This window comes from Canis lupus, chromosome 3 (genome assembly GCF_003254725.2).
Source record: "Canis lupus dingo isolate Sandy chromosome 3, ASM325472v2, whole genome shotgun sequence".
Taxonomy (NCBI): Eukaryota; Metazoa; Chordata; class Mammalia; order Carnivora; family Canidae; genus Canis; species Canis lupus.
In genome coordinates, this window is record NC_064245.1 from 54,256,517 (window position 1) to 54,278,269 (window position 21,753).

At 47.5% G+C, this 21,753-nt stretch overlaps 2 protein-coding genes across 8 annotated transcripts in view; one reads left to right on the top strand and one right to left on the bottom strand.

Moving 5' to 3' along the window:
- Positions 1 to 3,924: 3,924 nt before the first annotated feature.
- On the bottom strand, positions 3,925 to 7,325 carry LOC125754876 (laforin-like). Its single transcript, XM_049108494.1, has 2 exons — positions 5,879 to 7,325; positions 3,925 to 4,479 (listed from the first exon to the last, which is right to left on the bottom strand). Exon 1 carries the CDS (start codon positions 7,170 to 7,172, stop codon positions 6,486 to 6,488), a length of 687 nt encoding a protein of 228 aa, XP_048964451.1. The 5' UTR covers positions 7,173 to 7,325; the 3' UTR covers positions 3,925 to 4,479; positions 5,879 to 6,485.
- The window catches only part of PDE8A (phosphodiesterase 8A), a 157,274-nt gene continuing 142,788 nt past the window's right edge, over positions 7,268 to 21,753 (top strand). For 3 of the 7 annotated variants that reach the window (XM_025437723.3, XM_025437724.3, XM_049108493.1), the window contains exon 1: positions 7,728 to 8,228. In XM_025437723.3, coding sequence (XP_025293508.3) covers positions 8,031 to 8,228 — 198 coding nt within the window. In that variant the 5' untranslated portion in view covers positions 7,728 to 8,030. Of the gene's footprint in view, positions 7,288 to 7,727; positions 8,229 to 21,753 lie in introns of those variants that run through there. The other 4 variants (XM_025437725.3, XM_049108491.1, XM_035714371.2 and 1 more) reach the window with 3 other exon arrangements.

Below are 21,753 nucleotides of genomic sequence, written 5' to 3' on the forward strand. Positions count from 1 at the left end.
AATAAAGTGAGGCTGATAATGCCAGCCTCACAGGGCTTTGGGGAGATTTAGATGAGGCTGCTTCTGTGTAGGTTTAGCCTAAGCTGAAGCAGAATGGTGAGAGGAGAGGGAAGGGGCACATGTGCCTGTGACGGAGGAGAAGGAACCACAGGACTCTGGTGTCTCCCTTCTGCCCAGTGTGGGCATGAGTGTGAGTCCCCAAGAGGACCTCTGCGGACCGTAGCTGGAAGGGCTCCCTGCCCAGGTATAAACTCGGGGAGATGTAAGGCAGAGAATGGCTTCAGGGCCTAGGAGACAATGTGACACATCGTGTGTGTGTTCGCATGTGCATGGGTGTGGAAATGTAGGATGACCAGCCAGCCTGGTTTGCCTGGGACTGAGGGGCTCCCAGGATGCAAGGCTTTCAGTGTTAAAACTAGGAGGGTCGGGATCCCTGGGTGGTGCAGCGGTTTGGCGCCTGCCTTTGGCCCAGGGCGCGATCCTGGAGACCCGGGATCGAATCCCACGTCGGGCTCCCGGTGCATGGAGCCTGCTTCTCCCTCTGCCTATGTCTCTGCCTCTCTTTCTCTCTGTGTGACTATCATAAATAAATTTAAAAAAAAAAAAAACTAGGAGGGTCTTGGGCAAGCCGAGACATGGTTGGTCACCCTGGAAATGTGCCTGTTCCCCACTCACCTGGAGCCCAGTACCTGTCACTTAATGTGATTTTTGTCATTATATTGTCTAAGTGGTCATTGATTGTCTATAGCACTGCTCTTTTCCTTTGAATTCTGGCCACTGCAGAGAAATCTTTTATCTTAATATCTTTTGGGTTAATTTCTAAGTATCTTGGATAGAAGCTATATTACCTGCTATTTTTTTAAAAAGATTTTATTTATTTATTCATGAGAGACACACACACACACACACACACACACACACAGAGGCAGAGACAGAGGCAGAGGGAGAAGCAGGCTCCATGCAGGGAGCCTGACGTGGGACTCGATCCCAGGTCTCCAGGATCACACCCTGGGCTGCAGGCAGCACCAAACCGCTGTGCCACCGGGGCTGCCCTATATTACCTGCTATTAATGATGAATTTTATTCTTGGCCCAGTATCTGTACTTTAATTGCTAAGTCATGTCTCATTGTACTTCTCAGAGCATCTAGACAGCATCGGATAATAGCAGCCATGCTTGCTGCCCTGTGTTTTCTGATCCTGTTAGTTATGCTCAAGGCGAGGATTTCTTGGTCTTGGGACACTCTTTAGAAGCAGACCCACGAAGTTCCAGCCTTGGGAAGTGTTTCGGTGCTTCACTATTAAGTATCCTGAAAGCTCTTATCCAGAAATAAATACTTTATTATATTATGAAGCATCTTTCCATTTTGAAAAGAGTCTCTATAGAAGGATGGGTGTTGGGTTTTATTAAAGATCTGCATCAGCCCTGTTTCTAAAAAACCTTGATGTTTTTATCTTTAAAATGGAGGCGAGGGCATGGTGCCTGGGTGGCTCAGTTGGTTAAATGTCTGCCTTCAGCTCAGGCCATGATTCTGGGGTCCTGGGATAGAACTCTGAGCCCTACGTCCAGCTCCCTGCTCAGCAGGGAGCCTGCTTCTCCCTCTCTCCCCCTGGTCATGCTGTCTCTCTTGCTATCTCTCTCTCTCTCTCAAATAAATAAATACAATCTAAAAGTAAAATGGGGCAGGGTCAGAGGAGCAGGAAGGATAATAGTAACCACTTTATGGGGCTGTTATGAGGAATAAGTGAGCTCATAAGGTGTTTATGCGAGGTGCTTAGCAGACAGCCTAATACAGGCTGGCAGGTGTCACCGCTGTCACAGGGCCAATCTTGATATTTCCTCCTCCAGGCCAGGAGAGCCTGTGGCCCACTCCTCCCCCACTTCTCCCCTCAGGGAGGGGTGGCCAACAGTGATCTCAACCCCAGAAGCCAAATGCTTTTTTAGGTGGAATTTGGCTGAGAGCCACAGGCTGGTGGTTGGGAAGCTGGATAGGTTAAGATGAACACCCACTCTACTGGAAAGACACGGAGCAGAAGGACCTTGAGGAGCCTGGCTGTGCACCAACTAACTGGCTGAGGGACCATAGCTATCTCCTGACGCTCTGTGTGCCCGTTTCCAGAGGAGGTGATCTCTGAGGCCTTTCCCACCCATGGAGGCGGTGAAGGATACCCAGGACTGAGCTGGGGTGGATGGTGGTGGTGGTGGTAGTGGTGCTGGGTCCAGGGCAGAGGCAAGCAAGGACTATCATTCTGACATAACAACATGAGCTGCAGTAGCAGACCCTGTGAATTTCTCCTGGGACACCAGATTCTTCTACATACTCCTCTCCCCTATGCACACCTGAAAAGTGCACTTTTTAAAAGAAGATTGATTTATTTGAGAGAGAGAGCATGAGCAGGGGGAAGGGCAGAGGCAGAGGGAGAAGCAGACTCCCCACTGAGCAGGGAGGCCAATGAGGGGCTCGATCTCAAGACCCCAAGATCATGATGTGATTGAAACCAAGAGTTGGGTACTTAACTGAGCCACTCAGGCAGCCCAAAGTGCACTTTTTAGAAGCATTAGGCAGGACCAGGTACAGAATTCATGCAGCACAGTCCAAAATGAAAATGTGGTGCCCCTTGTTCAACAATTATTAAGATGGTGACAGCTTAGCAGTAAACCAAGAATGGGGGCCTTTCCAAGCATGGGGCCCTGTGACTCTCAAGTGTCACACCCCTGAAGCCAGCCCTGGGAGTAGGGATGGACCCCTGGGACACTCTCTGTTAGGAACTTGGAACAAAGAATGTTCATGATGCAGTGGAAACCAACAGGGTAGTCACAGGACTGTGAAAACAGAAGCCAGGGGTCCACAAGCCCTAGGCAAACCTTGTTCGGAAGGTCAAGGTGTCAGGATCGAGAGGTGGTCCTAGTGGCATCTGAGTCTGTGCTGTGTCTCTGATGCTGAGCCCTCCTTGCCCTTCCTGTCTTTTGAGGAAATTGACCAATAAGTACCTACATTTGTTAAGCTAGGTGGAGTTAGGTTTCTGATATTTACAATCAAATTTGGCAATGTTAAGAGTTCTGGACTTTATCCAATTGGTGGGAAAGGAATCGGACCCCCTTGCCTGGTGGGAAAAGGTAGGTGGAGCCAAGGAACAGGGCATAGGGGGCATGTAGGTACTGGGGACAGAGACCTTTGTTGGAAACAAAGAAACCTAATTCCAGGTCATTTTGAGGAAGGGAGTCAACACTGGGTTGTTAATTTCAGGTTCTAGGTGAACCACAAGTACCAAGGTCTGGAGCCAAACAGGAGAGAAATGCAGGTGCACATCTGAACTGGGAGGTAAGAGAACAGTGAGTGTCCTAGGGGCTTTCCTCCATCATTCTAGCCTCTAGGGGGCGCTCCTTCCTCCTTACAGTTCTGGCCTAAGAGTGGTCACTGGGTTTCTCCCTTATCTGAGAAAGGCTGGAACAATCAAATACATTTTACCAAAGGTGTGGGAGTTCCAAGAGAGATAAAGATAAGGAGGCCTGTCGGTCTAGAGAGGATGACCAGGAGAGGTCTTGCATCTGGGGCTGGTTGCCCCCCACCCCCACACCTTATCCAGGGGCACAGGAAATATCCAGGGAGTTCCCCTTCTCAATCCTTCATCCTCGGCTGGGCTCCTTCTGTTTTCATCCCTTCTGGAACTGGCATAGGGTGGGACATACCTTTTGACCAAGCAATCCAACTTTTAGGAGTCCATCCTACAGAAAAAGATACATTCAAGGATATTCACTAAAGCTCTGTTTGTGACATTGAAATACTTCTGTGTGTGCACACATGCTTGTAATATATTTAACATAGAAACAAGTCTGGAAGCAAATGGTCCAAACAGTTAGCAATAGGGAAGGAAGGGAGAGAGAGAAGGAAGAGAGACTTTCCTCAGGCTCCGCACACTTTACATACTTCTAAATTTTTTTTTATTTATTTATAATAGTCACAGAGAGAGAGAGAGGCAGAGACACAGGCAGAGGGAGAAGCAGGCTCCATGCACCGGGAGCCCGATGTGGGATTTGATCCCGGGTCTTCAGGATCACGCCCTGGGCCAAAGGCAGGCGCCAAACCGCTGCGCCACCCAGGGATCCCCCCTACTTCATTTTTAAAAACTATTTTCCCAGCATGTATTCAGGTGTAAATTACAGAATGTGTAATGTTAAAATGATGGTATATAAAAGTCACATGATACAAAGCTTTGAAAGAGAAATTAAGGTGATGAAATCCGATGCACCGATTTGTAGGGGTGTGGATCCTCCTGGTGATTTCATGCCCTCCACAGGTTCCCAGAAGGCTGGGGTGGGCCTGGAGGAAGGTGGTGTTGAATGCGCCTGGGAGAAAGTGGTGAACTAAGGAAGGCACCTGGGCTCAGTAGTTGTTCTGGGTATTTGACACGGGTTAGCCTCTTTAATCCCAGGGAGGTAGACGTCATGAATCCTAGATTTATGATGGAGGAAAGCAGCTCTGAAAGAGGACACAGGGCAGAACTAGGATTCAGACCCCAGGGCCCAGGAGCTCTACCACTGGCTCTGCTTCCAGGCCAGTTCAACGGGGGAAGGCAAGGGGAGTAGGGAACTGGTACCCGTGGCACAGTCTTTGAATGGCTGACCCCTGGTTGCAAAAGGCCGCAAAGCCAGGAAGAACTGGCTTAGGAAGGATCAGCTTTAGTGGCAGAGGTGTGGAAACCAGTAGATTCTGATGTTAGATAAACAAAGCTGTGTAGGACTACAGGCCCTCATGTCTCTAATGGGAGGTGGGCTGTGAGCACCATGGAGTCTCCTGGGAATGACTGTAGCTTGGGAGAGGCTGGGCCTGGCATCTACCTTTTGGTTTATCTCCTTTCCCAGCCTCACTGACCTTATGCTGACCCTAGGAGTAAGAACTGAAGTAGATGTTTAGCTACAACTCTAAGCCTTATGGGAGTCCAGCAGCTCTGCCTGGGGGAGAGGTACACTGGGTAGAATGGATTGGGTCTGGGGGTAGAGTGTGTTCTACTGCATGTAGACCTTGGAGGTGTCCACCTGGCTGGCATGATGGGGAGTGCCTCTCCTCCAGCAGGATGGGGATTGTTCGTGAGCTCCTTAGGCACCCCCCAAATGGCAGGATTCTTTGCAGGGGCCTGGGAGTCCTGGGTGAACTAGTGGGTGGCACGTGCCAATGACGTTTGGGTTACTTCCATCAATGTGTCCCTTTTCTGTCCACTGTCATGGAGGCCTGGGGGAAGGGGCTTTGTAGGGTGAAGTGTTCAGGGACCTTAGGGTGCAGCTTATGGCTGGGGAAGGTGGAGGCAGGGTAGAATTGATGTTAGGGGCTTGAAGCTGAGGGGGGTGGGTTGTAACTTCTTAGAGCACCCCAGGCTGAGTTCCTGAGCGTGGAAAAAAGTGAGTGGGGCTTGCTGTGACCCCAGATGACGCCTGTCTGCTCTTGCATCCTTTTTAGCTTTAGGGTTTTTTAAGTCTAGGGTCCCCAAATTGCAGAGCTGGAAATGAGTGCTCCTCTCCAGCAGGTCTCTGGGAACAGAGAGGGTGAAAGACCAGCTTGCCAGGGCATAGGGAGCCAGGGAGACCCAGTAGGTGGGAACAGGGAAAAGCAACCCACCCCCTAATTGGCACAGGGTTCAAGGATTTCCAAGGATAGGCCAGGACACAGACATGCCTGCTGAGGGAGGGAGGGACCAATGAGGGAACAGCCCGGGGTTGGAGAAGGCAAGGTCAGTACCAGAGTCGTCAAGGCCTGACTTCTAGGCCAGGCAGGGAGGACAGAGGGCACTCGGTGGACTTTCATGCACTCTGGTGGTTCAAAGCATTTTTCTTCATGAATAACCCTTTATTTAGAAGGGTCTAGATTCTGTCCTGAAAATTACCTTCTAAAATCTGCAGAACAAAGGCAGAAAGCCCTCTGCTATATAGGTGGAATAACGGGTGATGGTAATAAGAATCTTTTCCTGTGTCTTTCAAGGCATCTTCATTGAGCCGGTGGTACTTTTACAAGGTAGGAAAGCATAAATATAATTACTGCTTAACGTGCTTGAACCTGATAATGCAGTCACGTGCCAGTGGTTTGGGCCAGCCCGGCTGGTAGAGAGGGCTAGAGCACCAAGCCACTCTCGGGTTTCCCCGCCGTTGGGCTCCGCCGCCGTCGGACACCGCCCGGTGGGCACCTCGGGCCCGGGACGCTGCGGATCCCCGGTGTCCCGGCGTCCTGGTGCTCGGGCCGCGCAGGGGACCGGGCACCTGAGCCAGTCCCGCAGCCCCAGCGCCAGGGCAGGGACTCCAGTCCGGAATGCGCCTCCGGGGCTTCACAGTCGCCGGCCCGAGGCGCGAGCGGCGGCATCTCAGGGTCGCTGCGGGGCCGCTTTAGGAAAGGTGTGGACGGCAGCAGAGGAAAGGGGGGGATCGGCCCCCGGGAGTCGCCAGGAGGGTGGGACTGGGGGCAGGCCCGAGGTGGGCCGCTCGGGGGGCCGGCGGTGGTCACCCAGGGGCGTCGTCCTCCTTAAGGCCGGGGCTGGGGCTGGAGCCTCGGGCACAGAGAGGTTGCGTGGCTCGCCCAAGGTCACACAGCGGGCTGGTGTGCGCGCGTGTGGGGCGGTGTGCGGTTCTGACAGCGCGCCCGGCAGCCTCACGGGCCACACCTTGCTCTGCGGCCGCGGCGTGGCGGCCGCCGCTAAGAGCCTCGGGGTCTCGGGCGCCAGGTGAGAACAGGACAGCGCGCCCCCCTCCTCCCCCCCCCCCCGCCTGCCTGGAAACGGGGCTTTTCAGTGCCGCCGCCTCCGGGTCGCCCGCGCAGCCTGGCGTTGGCCTTCCAGGTCGCCGCGCGCGAGGGGGCGCACGGGGCGCTGCGGCAACGTCCGGACCCCGAGCGCCTCCCCTCCCCCACCCCCCGCGCCCCAAGCGGGGGTCCTCCCGCCGGCCTCGCTCGTGAACGCTCAGCGGCAGTGACCCGCCCGAAGTCCCGCAGCGGCTGAAGGACGGAGCCAGGATTCGAACCGAGCGGTCCGGACTACGGTGGGCTCGAGCCCGAGGCGGCCGTGTGTCCCTGGGCGAGTCCGTTCCGTCCTCGGGGCGGCGAGACCGCGCGTCCCCTTCCCGTCGTGGCCGCGCATGCCCGGTCTCCGGCGGCGCCGGGAGGTGGCGGCGGGCGCCCCAGCTGCTTTGCATTGACGCCAGCACCCGCTGGAGGTCACCGCTGGGGGCTGGGCGCGGCGTGCCGCGCGCAAGACCCGGCCCGGAGCCCGGAGCCCGGAGCCGGAGCCGCGTCGCTAGCAGCTCCCCGGTGAGCGCAGCCGCGCTGCGTTTCTCGACGGCGCGGCCCTAGACCCGGCCAGAGCCCGCCGCTCCGTCCCGCCGCCCCCACTCGCCCGCCGCGGCCTCGCCGCCCCAACCGGCGTCCTTCGGCCGCCAACCCCCCAAGGCCGGAGCGTCTAGGCCAGCCTTCCCCGCCGCCGGCGCTCGGGCCAGGGGCGTTTCTTCGCGGGGCGGCGGCCCAGCGGGCTGAGAGGCGCGGGCTGCGGGCTGCGGGCCCGGGGAGGCGGCGGCGGGCGCGGCGGGGAGCGCACCTCCCCCGGGCGGCGGGCGGGGGGGGGGGGTCGCGCCGCCCCGCGGCCAGGGCGGCGTCGCTCGCGCGGCGAGGACTCGCCCGCTCCGGGGTTGGGAGAGCGCAAATCTCCTCCCCCGAAATTCCCCGGAAGCGCGGCGCGGCCAGGCGAGCGCGGCGATGTGAGGGAGGCGGCCGGCGGCTCCCGCCTCAGGAAGGGCATGTTCGGAGGGGCGGCAGCGGCGCGCCTCCCGCCCCAGCGCCCCCTCCCCAGCGCCGCCGCCGCCGCCGCCGCCGCCGCGCCCGCACCGCGATAAAAGGGGCGGCCGCACTTCCTGACGCGAGACCCGCGCTTGCCGCCGCCCGCCCGCCCGCCCAGGCGGCGATGACACGGCGCCCGTGGCGGCCCCGAGGCGCCGGGCGGGCCGTTTGCTGACCGGATCGCGGCTGCCCGCCAGCGTGTCCGCCGCGCCGCCGCCAGCATGGGCTGCGCCCCGAGCATCCACATTTCCGAGGGCCGGGCGGTGTACCACGGCGGCAAGGAGGCCGAGGACGCGCCCGCCGCCGCCGCGCCGCCGCCGCCGCCGCCGCCGCCCGCCGGCCCGAAGACCACCGCCTCGCCCCGGGCCCGCGGCGCCGGCCTCGCGGAGCCCGAGCCTCGCGACGGCAGCGGCGGGAAGGTAAGGGGCGCCCGGCTCCGGGTGACTCTGGCGGGCGGGCACCGGAGCGGCGCGTCCTCCCACCCCCCTCGGTGGGGCTGCGAGCGGGACGCCCTCGGGGCCGCGGCGGCGCTGCCCGGGGCCCTCCGACGTCTCGGCTGCGGGGCCCGCCGGGAGCGCGTCCCGGCCCCGGAGCGGGAAAGCCCCCGGCGGGGGCGGGGGCGGGGGTGGGGGTGCGGCGCGCCCCGGACACGTTGGAGCCGCGTGAACTTTGTTCTGTGGGTTCTCGTGCTGGAAGCGGAGGCTTCTCCCCGCGAAGCCGCGGCGCTGGTCCCGCCACCCTGCTTTGTTTCCCCCCGTGAGCTCTGCACATGCACGCGGCTGCAGTCTGCCGCTTTCTCCCGGGCTGTTACACCGCAGTCGGAAGGCAGCACCAACTCCGCTGCATTGATTGCACATGCATCTGAGGCTCACGGTCATTAGCGTATGTGTCGCGTTTAAAGCGCACGTAATGAGAAAACACTATCGGAAACGCGGTGTTGGAAGCATTCAGCAGAACGAAGTTAATTTTTTATTAAGTGGTCCGACCGGGACGTTTCGTGGCTGTTTTTCCACCACTGTGTGTCTTCTCCAGCGCGCAGCGCCTCTGCGTATGTTTCGTCCAAGTTTTTAAGCTTAGTCTTCCGTACGATTTCCCAAAGGAAAGATAATGGAAAAGGAAAAGGAAAAAAAAAAAAAAAGGTGGGGTGGTGGTGGGGAGGAACGATGTTCTTTAAGGCACACAGCAACGGCTTCCCAGTCCTCTGGTTCGAAATTGTAGAGCTGGAATGCATGCGGTCATGTTTTATTAAACTAGAAAAACAGTTCTGGTGTGCCTGGCCTCAGATCACTGATCATCCCTCTCTCCTTGCTGTCTGTCTGTCTGTCTCTCTCTCTCTCTCTCTCTTTTTTTTTTAGAAAGTCATTTGCAAAATTGTCTGGGTTTTCTGGGGATTGCTAGACCGCCCAACTTTGATACCGTCTGTTCACTCTCTGTGTTAGATTTCTAGCAGTCGGCCCTGGAGCTTTTTCTGACCGAAAGTGAAAAGTCTTTCTCGGTGTTGCGTAACCCACATGAAGTGACTTCCCACCCCTCCCATACATATCCTAGGTGGAAGTCTAACTTTGCTTTGATTATCAGAAGTTGGATCCCTTCTGTGGATTCTTGAAGACACCTACAATGGTTTTAGGCTGTTAACCCAAGTTGCTCCTTATGTCAGTGTAATGCTTGGACGTTAATCCTAATTGGCTTATAAAAAGCATTACACAGGTGAAGTTGAATATGCAAGTGTTAACATTGGAATAACGCTTGGAAATCTTGCATTAACTAATAATGAACTTTTAGGTCGCCAAATAAGCCCTTTTGGAAAGAGGCCCTGTGTCTTGACTTTTTGTGGGGTTGTGGTTGTCCTAAAATTCACCTGTGTGTCTTATAAGCATCTCCACTGCAGCAGCTTGTTCTTCTGCTCTCCACAGTGTCTGTAGGGCTCCTGAGTGTTTAGGATTCTTAACGTATTCTGTCCCATTGTCAGACTGTTGTCTTGAGTTGGGGCCCAGAAAAATACATTTGTCATTTACAGTGCTTAAGCCAATGGCATGCATACATATAGTAGGTCCTAAATAAATATTTGCCGAATTTGGTTCTTTATTGTTAACTGAATGATGAAACTTTCAGTCGCTGGAATTTTATTCCATAAAACCTCCCATATAGGCTTTAAGGTAGCATTAGTATTTCCAAAGGAGGAGTCAAATTATAAGTAACAACACCACAACCACAGAAATGCTTGTTAGTCACAAACTGTACATGTTGATACCACATCTCAGCTACAGCAGTTTGTATGTAGGCATTTCAGGTAACAGGGCAGAGGTAAATATCAGCATGTCTTTTAGATTGTTATTTTTTCTTTAAGGGAAGGAATCTATTACTTTTTTAAAGATTTTATTTATTTTTAAAGATTTTATTTATTCATGAGAGACAGAGAGAGAGAGAGAGAGAGACAGAGACACAGGCAGAGGGAGAAGCAGGGAGCCTGACATGGGACTCGATCCCCGGTCTCCAGGACCAGGCTCTGGACTGAAGGCGGCGCCAAACCACTGGGCCACCCGGGCTGCCCATAAAGATTTTATTTTTAAGAAATCTGTACACCCAAAATGGGATCCAGCTTGCAACCTCTAGATCAAGAGCTACATGTTCCAGCAACTTAGCCAGCCAGGTGCCCCAAGAGAATGAATCTTTTAAAATTATCACATACACTCTAGAAATCTAAAAATGCATGTTTAGAGAAGATAAACTTCCAGTAATTTAGCAAAATCAAATTATAATACAATTAATTTGAATTCTATTGTATTAATATACCAAGGTCCAGTTTTAGTTCATAAAAAATACGTCTTGGGGCACCTGGGTGGCTCAGTTAAGTGTCTGCCTTCAGCTCGGGTCATGATCCCAGGGTCCTGGGGTCGAACCCCCACTTCAGGCTGCCTGCTTAGCAGGGAGTCTGCTTCTCCTTCTGCCCCTTCCCCTGCTTGTGCTCTCTCTCTCAAATAAATAAATAAAATCTTTTAAAAAATTTCCTCCTAAAAATAAGTAAATTGCGTATCACTGAGTGAATTTCAAAAATAGTTTGGGGAAGTTTTTGAATTTCAGTAGTACATATAGAAAACACTAGTTAATCAAAATGCTTGGGAGATGGATAATTGCATTTTTAGATTAAGTAGTGTGTAGCCTATGCCGTAGTGTATCTCACATGTGTTCCCTGAAGCAATTTGTTGACTATTAAGTGAAAAAAGGAGCCATGTCAAAATATATTTGGGAAATACTGGCTCAGACTAAGTTTGGCAGATTTCTTTTATTCCGGATTTGTCAGAAAATTTAATATGTTTAAGTATACTGTCAATCTCCAAATGCTGTTTAGAGTGTGCAGCATTTCTCAAATGTGTTGGATTATAGAGCATTTTTATTGAGTTAGATCTTAGACCACATTTTAGGACATGATTCCTAACATAAGATACCAATATTCAAAGTACAAGAAATATACTTAACAGTGTAACACAATAAATGTAATTTGTTTCTTAATGATTCCAAAGGTACTTCAGGATCTTGTAATACATTAGGCTGGGTCATCTTATATGAACTTATTTAAGTATTACTAAAAATGTTCTGTTTATTCATTTCAGGAGTTGTAGTCTATGTGGTTACAGATAATGAATGCTGTGTTCAGTTTGAACACTTACAGTTTTGTTTTGTTTTTAATCAGCTTGAGCTTTAACTGCAACATTTCACTATTTTCTTGCCAGTCTTTGGATTTACTTGGTCTTCCCTTTCTTTAGCTCAGACTTGAGTTGCCCTTGAAAGATTTGAGTGTGGAGGGAGGAGTGTCGGAAGAGAGCCTGTCTCCCCCTCCCCCTTTTGCAAACATCTGGTACACTGCTATGATCCACCCCCCCCCCCTTGTCATTAAACAGTTAGCTCCATGAGGGTGGCAGTCATGTCTGTTTTGTTCACTGCTGTATCCTCCTCCCCCACCCCCCATAGTGGGCCTTCTACAGACATCTGTCGAATTAGAGAACTCCGTGAACCAGGCTGGAGAAGTGGAAAATCCACCCAGCCCATAGAAAGGAAATAGAAACCAGTTTTAACTAGAGTAGAGGCTGGAGGATATAGATCTGGTTTTGTGGAACTCTCTGGTTATTGCTCTTTCAGAGCATTTATACCAGGGAATAATATAGTTCCACCCTGGTGAGCAGAGTAGATTTCCCTTCAAAGATGGAGGGATTAGAGCAGCTGGATGGGCAGTGCACAACAGGTGGCAGATAATAGCTGGTCACACACTCACCTCTCACCCAGGATCCCTGGCCTTAGAGCTCAGAATCCCCTCACACAGACTTGCCATTTTGTCTTTAGTCTTCGCTTCTGTCATTTTCTCCTCTGTCCCACAATTTTGTCTTACTATGTTTTTTACCACCTTCTCCTTCTCTTCCTCCTCAAAACTGGACAAACCAGCTTAGTGCCCCCCAAAGTTTAGTAGTTTCTTAGCTATGGAATAAAATTTGCTGCTTACTCTTCATGTACAGAGTGCGTTCATCAAATTTTAATATTTTCCTTAAGTGAAGCAAATTTCTCTTTGTGTGACCTGCCTGATTTTTTTCCCCCTACTAGGGGTAATTGACTCTGGGTAGATTATGGAATTATTGAAAGTTTCCTTCTGAAAATGTAGTTGACAGAATGAGACCTAACTTTATATTCCTGAAATATGTGACTATAATTTATCTTTGTAGATACTGCTTTTTATATTTTCTTGAATTCTTATTACACATATAAAATATTTTACATTTATATTCCTTATTGTTTTGATATTTAGTATCATTACCACCCTAATATGAAGTGTGGTTCTTAAGGTAGATGTTTTGAATGTTACAACTCTATTAGTGCAGACCTGTGCTGGGCTAGCCCAACCCTTCTTGCTGAAGTGAGAGTTTGGATGAGGCCTGTAGTCCCTTCTGGCACAAATGTTCCCTGTTAAATGGATTATAACACTGGCTCCCCCTCCCCCCCCCCCCCCCCTTTAGTACAGCTTGCCCAATTGGGATGGGCTCTTTAATAGGGGAAGTTTCATGATTGAGTCTACAGGGTGAGGCAGATGTCTCAGAATAAACTAAAATGTCTTAAAGGACAGAACTTTTTAAAAATTAAAAATCCAAGAACAGAAGGCAAAGTTGCTTAGGACATGAGTAATCCCTTGATCTTGTCCAAGGTCAGTGGCTTTAGCCTGGTTTCTCAGTACAGTGAGGTGATAGGAAGCACTGGACTTAGAAGTTCCTGGAGAGTGTAGACTATTCATATTCATGATATGCACCATTTCTTGGATGCTTCTGATGATACAGGCACTGTGCTGAATGTCTTACAGATGTTATCTCATGTAATCCTTGCAACCCCGTGAGATGACTAGTGTCATTTCCATTTTGCAGATAAGGCGTGGTAGGTTAGAAACTCACCCACGCTCATGCAGTTAAGCCTCTATTCAAATCCATTGCTCCTGGGCTGTCTCTGTTAACCCGTCTCCTTTATATTTCTCCGTCCTCTGGCTCTCTGCTAGGTTGCAGATGTCACAGGTCCACCTGGCTTTTGAGCAGGCATCCTGAATCCACATTCTCAGGATTTTAAGTCGTGACTTGCTGGGAAAATTGGCCCCAGCCCTGCCATAGGTTCCCTAGTTTTTGAGAGTTGCAGCCCTATTTGGCCCTGCCCCAGTGGACTGAAGTCAGGCATTCATGAGGCCCTCTCATTTATTCTCTTTGCTCTCTGGCATGAGTTGGCAGGCATCCCTCTGGAGTCCTCTTTGGTCTCCCTTCTTCCTGGTCAGGCTTCAGGTAGACTTCCTGAGCCAGCAGCCCCCTTGGAGCTAGTTCTTCCCATCAGCCTTTGCTCAGAACATAGCACACCTACCCCCAACTCTGCAAGTCAAGAGTTGCATCATCAAGGCCCAGCCCAAATCTTTCTAGAGCTCCTGGTTGTACTTGCACTCTCCGTTCTCTGCTCTTAGGCTCTTCCCCCTGGAGCCCCTGCAGGCCTGGGAAATCTGACTTGAGCCTCCTGCGGGATGATAGGCCTCTTGAGGACAAGGATGGTGTCCTAGATTCATTCCAGTTCCCAAAGTAGTTAGCACACTGAGTGAATGTTTGGATAAATACACCAGTCTCTAAGGCTGAAAGGGCTTGTATTCATGTTCCATAGGTCCATCTCACCTTGTTTAAATTTAACAAAAATTGTTGGGGTGTGTTGGATATGCGTTAACAAAAAGCCAAAATACCCTGAAGCTAGTGATTAATGTGTGGGTGATTGCTAAAGCTTTTGCCTTCAATTCTGGCCGTGTTTGGGTTGAGCAATGTTCCTGGGTCCCCTCCTTCTGTTCTACTTTTGTTCTGCTTTGGTAAGAAGAGTGGTGGAATATCTTGTCAGAGAAGTGTTTTGACAAGTTTTGTATTGCAGTTTCTTAGCTACAGGCATCATATGCAGTTTATGCATCCACGCAGACAGGAAGGATGTCACAGATTCCCCTAAACTTTGAAGATGGCTTCAAAAAACTCAGGGAGTTGGGCTTGCCAGCACTTTTGTGCTGAATGGGTTTGAAGTAGACCTTGGCTCTGTTGAATTCATGCTTTTTCATTGTCGGTTGTGTCTGTCACATGTGTCTGGTGACAGTAGCTACTTTGCTCCTCTCACTCTGCAGGTGGGATGGCCCAGAGAGCTAGTGGCGCAGTTTCCCTGTTGCCTTCTACCACCTGGAGGTGATGGTAGCTCCCCAGTGGGATGTGTTTGAAAGAGCATAGAAGAGCCAGAGACATTCAATTCAGGTCCAGCTCTGTCAGACACTGGCTGTGTGAGATTTGCCAAATTCCAATCCCCAGTTTTTTCAAGCATAAAATGAGATCAGAATCCTCAGGTTTTGGTGAGAATCACTTAAAATAATCTGTGTAAAAAGCATTTTTGCAAACTCTAGGGCACTAGCATGTGTAAGGATCGAACTTTCTTTTTCAGTCACTTCTCTCAAAGGCAAACTTTGCTCAAATATATCTGCTTATTTTTTAAAGCCAATCTCTTCCTTTTGAAAATGTGCTTTGTCTTTAATATTGTGAAAAGTTTCAAGCATATGGTAAAGCTAAAAGAATGTGTACCCCTCTACCTCTTACCTAGATTTAGTATTAACATTTTCCCATCTGTGGTTTATGACCTCTTTCTATCCCATTGTCCATCAGTGTTTTATTTTTGCATGTGTTAAGTTCCACACATCAGTGTACTTAGCCCCTGGCTTCAGTATGCATATCACTTACTAGAGCTCAAAATTTGTTTCCTTTTTGTTTGACAAATGTATATACCATCTAGATGCAAATCTCTGCCAAGATACAGAATATTACTGTCTGCCAGTAGAAAGTTCTGTGTGCTCCTTCCTCATTTCTCACCCCACCTGCCAGCAACCACTGTTGTGATTTTTATCCATTATAAATTATTTTTGCCTATTCTAGGCTTCATGTAAATAGAATCTTAAAATATATATTCTTTTGTATAAGGCTCCTTGTACTCAGCGCAGTATTTTTGTGATCTATGTTGCACACGCTAGTTGTGTGTTCTTTTTCTTGCTAAGTAGCGTTCTGTTGTTATGACTAGAACCCAGTCCACCTCTTCATTCTCTTATTGATGGATAACAACAGGGCTCTTCCTAATTTTTGGCTATTAAGAATAAAGCTGCTATGAATATTCTAGTATAAATTATTTTGTGGATGTGTGCTTTCATTTCTCTGAGGAAAATACCAACTGGAGTTGCTGGATCACAGGATAGTTGTATGGTTAGCTTTATCAGAAGCTGCCTGACCTTTTCTGACTTGGTTCTACAATTTCACACTCCTGCCAACAATGTATAATAAAAGTCCAGTGGCTCCACATCCTTGCCACTGTTTGGTGTTATCAATTTCCTAATTTTAGCCATCCTGGTGGATGTGTAGTGGTTTCTCATTGTGGTTTTGACTTGCATTTCCTCGATGGCGAATAATTTTGAGTACTTTTTATGTGCTTATTGATTACTTATGTAACTTCCTCTTTGAAGTTTATAGCACTTTTTTTCTTAAAAGGAAATATAAATCCTTTCATGACCTCTGGGCAAGGAAGGGCTTATTAAACAAGTTACCCAAACCATTTGCCATAAAGGAAAGGGTTGACAAATTCAACTACCTTAAAGTGCTTCTCATCATAAGAGATGAAAAGGAAGGAAAGCCATAATCTGGAAGAGAAAATTTGTAACACATAATACCAATAAAGGATTAGTATCCAGAATATATATAGAACTCCTGTACTTCAATTAAGAAAAAGACGGCCTTGGGGATCCCTGGGTGGCTCAGCGGTTTAGCGCCTGCCTTTGGCCCTGGGTGCGATCCTGGAGTCCCGGGATCGAGTCCCACGTCGGGCTCCCGGCATGGAGCCTGCTTCTCCCTCCTCCTGTGTCTCTGCCTCTCTCTCTCTCTCTCTCTGTCTATCATAAAAATAAGTAAATAAATCTTAAAAAAAAAAAAAAAAGAAAGAAAAAGACAGCCTTGTTGAAAAATAAAGACACAGACCAGCCTGTTATTTAAGAGCAAACCAAATGGCTGATAAACATACATGAAAAGATGTTTGACCTCATTGGGGAAATGCAGATTAAAGCCACAATGAAATAACATTTTACACCCAAGAATTGGCAGACATTTAAAAGTTTGACAGTATTTTGAGGCAGTCTTCAACACTGTAGGTAGAAGTATTCATCCACTTGGGAAAACCATTGTCATTACCAGGTACAGTTGACTGTGTGACCCTCTGACTTAGTAGTTTCACTTAGAAACACACATGTGAACTAGAAACGTGTACAAGAATATTCCTAATAGCACTGCTTCTAATAGCAAACTTTTTTTAAGCTCGAATATCCATCAACAATATAATGGATGAGTAAATTGTGATATACTCAAATATACTCAAAAGGGATACTTCACAGTTTCGAAAACAAATGGGTTGTAGCTCCAGATGTCAACATAGGTCAATTTCAAAAACTTAATGTTGAGAGAAAGAAGTTATAGAAGAATTTATAAAGTATAACTTTTTAAAGCATAATAGCTAAACTGTGTATTTGGGAATAGGTAGGGATGTACACATAGATTTTAAAGCTATACAGAAAAACAAGTAATTACAATGAAATTCACTTAGGCAAAGAAAGTTTTAAGTACTAACATGATTAACGGATTAATTTCCAGCACCTTTTTTAGAGAATGTAGGACTATGCCGGCCCTGGCCTTAGGGCACAAGTAGTCAGTCCTCTTTTGAAAGATGGGACAGGCCTCTGACCTGAAAGTGAGGGACGGAGAGCGTGTTTAGAGGACGGGCAGGAACTTGGTCTGGATTGGTCATAAGGTGCAGAGAGAGCACAGGCCAGACCCCTCTCCCCTGCCTGGGAAAGACTGGAAGGATCTATATAGGTAGAGAATAGGGGGATGTACATGGGGGTGGGAGGTGTTGGCTTGTTCTGCAGAATCTGGGGAACCTGACCACGGGTAGGAGGGCCTGAAAGCTGAGGGAAGGAGTTTGTGAAGGCTATCCTATAAACCTCTACAACTCCCAAAGGCTTCATTTTCAGCAGGGTAGTTACAGAACCTATTTTAACCTATTTTATGAAAATTTTTAGGAGGAAATTGCAGAGGCTGGGGTAAGGAAAAGCTAGAGGTGGGGCACTGCCCAGGGGTAAGGGTATAGGGTCGGACCAGGTACAGATAGTACAGGTAGTCTAGTGTGGGGGGTTTGGGAAAGGAGGAAATGAGTGAAGGAAAAACTGGCAGGCTAGGAGATGGACCAGACATGGGGAGTGAGGGGCAAGGGCAAGTGTAGTGTGGGGATTTGGGAAAGGAGGAAATGAGTGAAGGAAAAACTGGCAGGCTAGGAGATGGACCAGACTTGGGGAGTGAGGGGCAAGGGCAGTGGAGGGTGACTCAGGGGCTGCAGTTTACCAGCTTAGAAGGACTGTGGCAACATGTCACCATTTGTAGAGTGCTCTACAGTTTACCAAGTGCTGTTTTATTACATCATCTCATTTAATGTTCCCCAGGTTCCTGTGATATAGGAAGGAGGGATTTTCTTGTCCTTGTTGAAGACCTAAGGTAGCAAAAATGTATTTATTTTTTTTAAAGATGTTATTTGTTTATTTGAGGGAAGAAATGGAGATAGTGAAGGAGATGGCAAGAGAGCACGGAATAGGGAGGAGAGGAAGAAGCAGGTTTCCTCACTGAGCAGGAAGCCTGACTCAGGGCTCGATCCCAGGACCTCAGGATCATGACCTGAGCCAAAGGCAGGAGCTTTTATCGTCCGAGCTACCCAGGTGCCCCAAGAAGCAAAAATTTAAAGAGTTCAAATGACTTGGCCAAGTTTGCAGTGACCAAATACAGAAATAGGTTCACTATAATGTAACATAAAATTTGCCACTTTAATCATTGTTAAGTGTGCAGTTCAGTGGCATTAAGTGCATTCACATTCTTTTTTTTTTTTTTTTTTTTTTTTTTTTTTTTTTATGATAGTCACACACAGAGAGAGAAAGAGGCAGAGACACAGGCAGAGGGAGAAGCAGGCTCCATGCACCGGGAGCCCGACCCGATGTGGGATTCGATCCCGGGTCTCCAGGATCGCGCCCTGGGCCAAAGGCAGGCGCCAAACCACTGCGCCACCCAGGGATCCCTGCATTCACATTCTTATGTAACCATTACCACCATCTATCTCTAGAGCCTTTCCATCTTCCAAAACTGAAACTTTATACCCATTAAAAACCAACTCCTCCCTTCTCTCCTCCCGCCTTCCTGGCCACCACCATGCTACTTTTGACTACTCTAGGTGCCTCATAGAAGTGGAATCACATGGTATTTGTACTTTTGTGACAGTCTTATTTCACTTGATATGTCTTCGAGATTCATCTATGTTGTAGCATGTATCAGAATATCATTGTTTTTTTAAGGCTTGAGTAGCACTCCGCTGTATGCATGTACCACATTTTGTTTATCCATTCATCCATTTATGGATGCTTGGGTTGCTTCTGCTTTTTGATTATTGTGAGTAATGCTGCTGTGAACATGGGCATACAAATTTCTTCAAGTTCCTGGTTTCAATTCTTTTGAATATATATATATATATGTATGCTCAGAAGTGGAGCTGATAGATTATATAGTACTTCTCTTTTTAACTTTTTGAGGACCCGTCATAAGTACATATTTTGCAATGGACCTTTCTTCAGCCAATAATCAGTACATTTTCATTTTAGTACTGTTTTATTTAATACCCATACCAAACCACACTGATATCCCCTCGGATCTCAGAAATGTTCCCTGCATTGTATGTGCTCGTTATGATCCTTACATTTCTTTTTTTCCTAGCACATCCTTTATCTTGCCCTTCACTTTTTTGTTACTCTGACTTGTTATAGAGACCTGGCCACTTTGTCCTAACTTCTGGATTTGTCATATTGTTTCCTTGTGGTGTCATTTAGCTATCCTTCTATCTTCTGTTTTTTTGTAAACTGTAAGTTGTATCTAAAATGTATGAAAGTTACGTATTTTGGGTTAGAATACATCATTAGCCATCCATGAATCACGGAGAAGATGCAGAATATCAGATTGGCCCGCTATTACAGATGGTCAGATTGACTACTGGGTTAGGGTGATGAGAATCTGATCCCTCCCTCTTGCATCAGGTTCCCCTCAGAAGTACAGAAAGTGATCTATGTGGCACTTAGCACTGTTTGGTTCACCAGAGGCTATTTACCTGATCCCCCCACCCCTTTTTTAACACCAATTGATAATCCTGATTTAAAATAACAATTCTCAGGTGCCTGGGTGGTTTAGTTGGTTAAGTATCTCATCTGCCTTTGGCTCAGGTTGTGATCTGGGGGTCCTGGGATGGAGTCCCACATCAGGCTTCCTACTCAGCAGGGAGCCTGCTTCTCCCTCTCCCTCTGCCTGTCACTCTCCCTGCAGGTGCTCTTCTGCTTGTGTGCGCTCGCGTGCTCACTCTCTCTCTCTTTCTCTCTCTCTCTCATAAATGAATGAAATCTTTAATAAAATAACGATTCTGATTGGGGATAATGGATGATGTTTCCTAATTCAGTTACTTTTCTACCTGCAGTAGTTAGTGTTCTCTGTGAAATAGAAGTTTCCTTTATCAGTTGAGGCCAGGACTACTTGATTACTATAAAATATAGTTCCTATTAAACAGACAGGGTGAATGTTTCCCTTTAATTTAACAGTTTTAATGGTTGAGGAGTTGCTGCCTCAAATGGGAATGAATATGTTGTTATTTCTTTTTTTCATTTTTAAAAAGTATAGTTGCGGACATAGGGATTATCATTGGTTGGATGTGCTTGGATCTATTATATAGTCTTTTTTTTTTTTTTTTTAAAGACTGAAATGGTAGCTCCTTTAGATTGCCTCTCTATTCTTTTGAAATGATTCTGTTCATCTTTGAAAGCACAGCCCATTGTCCCGGGCGCAGCTTGTACATTTGTGGTCCCTGACCAGACAGACATGAGCTTTTCCTCCCAGGTGCCCTGTTGCTCGTAGTGGGAAATGGTGTAGGAAGCTGCAGCCTAGGTGCCAGGAGTGCTCAGTATTTTGGAAGAAACATCATTTTGGAGCCATTTTAGTGGATAGATGCAGAAAATAAATCACTAAAAAAAAAACAAACCCCAACTTATGCGATTCATGTATACTTTCAATTTAGTTTTTTTTTTCTTAAAGATTATTTATTTATTTGAGAGAGAGAGAGATGGAGCATGAGCACAGGGGAGGGGCAGAGGGAGAAGCAGACCCCAGTGAGCAGGGAACCCGACATGGGGCTCTATCCCAGGACCCTGAGATCATGACATGAGCCGAAAGCAGACGCTTAACCAGCTGAGCCACCCAGGCACCCCTCAGTTTAGGTTTAATAATTCAGTGTTTCATTTCCCTTTGCTTGATATTATTATTGTATTTTCTTTTACACTGACAGTTTTGATTTTTTTTCCTTTAAGTCCTTATTCATCCAGATATAGCCAAGTATTCATATGTTAAAAATTTTTTGTGTGCTTATGTAATTTCAATATTTAGTTTTTAAATTTTAAGTCACGCATTTGTTTTGGGTATTTGGGTATTTTGGTGTGAGGTAATGATCTTAGTGCTTTAGAATAGCTAGTTTTTATTCTAGGACCTTTTATATACGTAATTATTTTTATTCTTTACTGGCTTATACTTTCACTTGTCCCATCTTTGGGTTGTCTGTTCTTGGTCATCTATTCTTGCTGGTACTATTACTGCACTGATTTCATTTTAATAGCTTTATGTTTTCATAGTGTCTGGTGACGCTAATCCTTTTCCTTATTATGTTCCATAAAAACAAAACAAAACAAAACAAAAAAACCTTAACCCATTCTTGTCTATTTTTCCATGTCAGTTTTAGGATGATTTTGATCTACCCCCAAGTTTTTTTGGGGGGGATTTTGATTGTATTAGAGTTCAATCCACTGTAACTTGAAAACTGATAGCTTTATAGAATTATTCTGCCTGTGAACATCATATTTATGATTCATTTATCTTATTTTATGTATTTTCACGTGGGTCTTCATAAGATAATTCTGTTAGATCCAGAATCTTTTTTTTTAATTCTTTAAACTAATTATTTCAATTAGATATGTTGATGTTGCTGAATTTTCCTAAATATCCCATAGTTGCTCAGTTGATTTTTTTGTTCATTTGTGAAATAGATAAAAAAAATTTTTTTTTGAAATAGATAAATCTTAAGTGTGTAGTGTCTTGGGTTTTTGAGATAAGATTTGTTATTAGCTGACTGATGCTTTGGGGTTTTCCTTTACCAGAGTAATACTTTTTAATCTCTGTTTCCTTATTGAATTGCTTTAGGGTTTCAGAACGTTGTCAATAATAATGGTTTTAGTATGCATCTTTGCTTCATCCTGATTTTAAT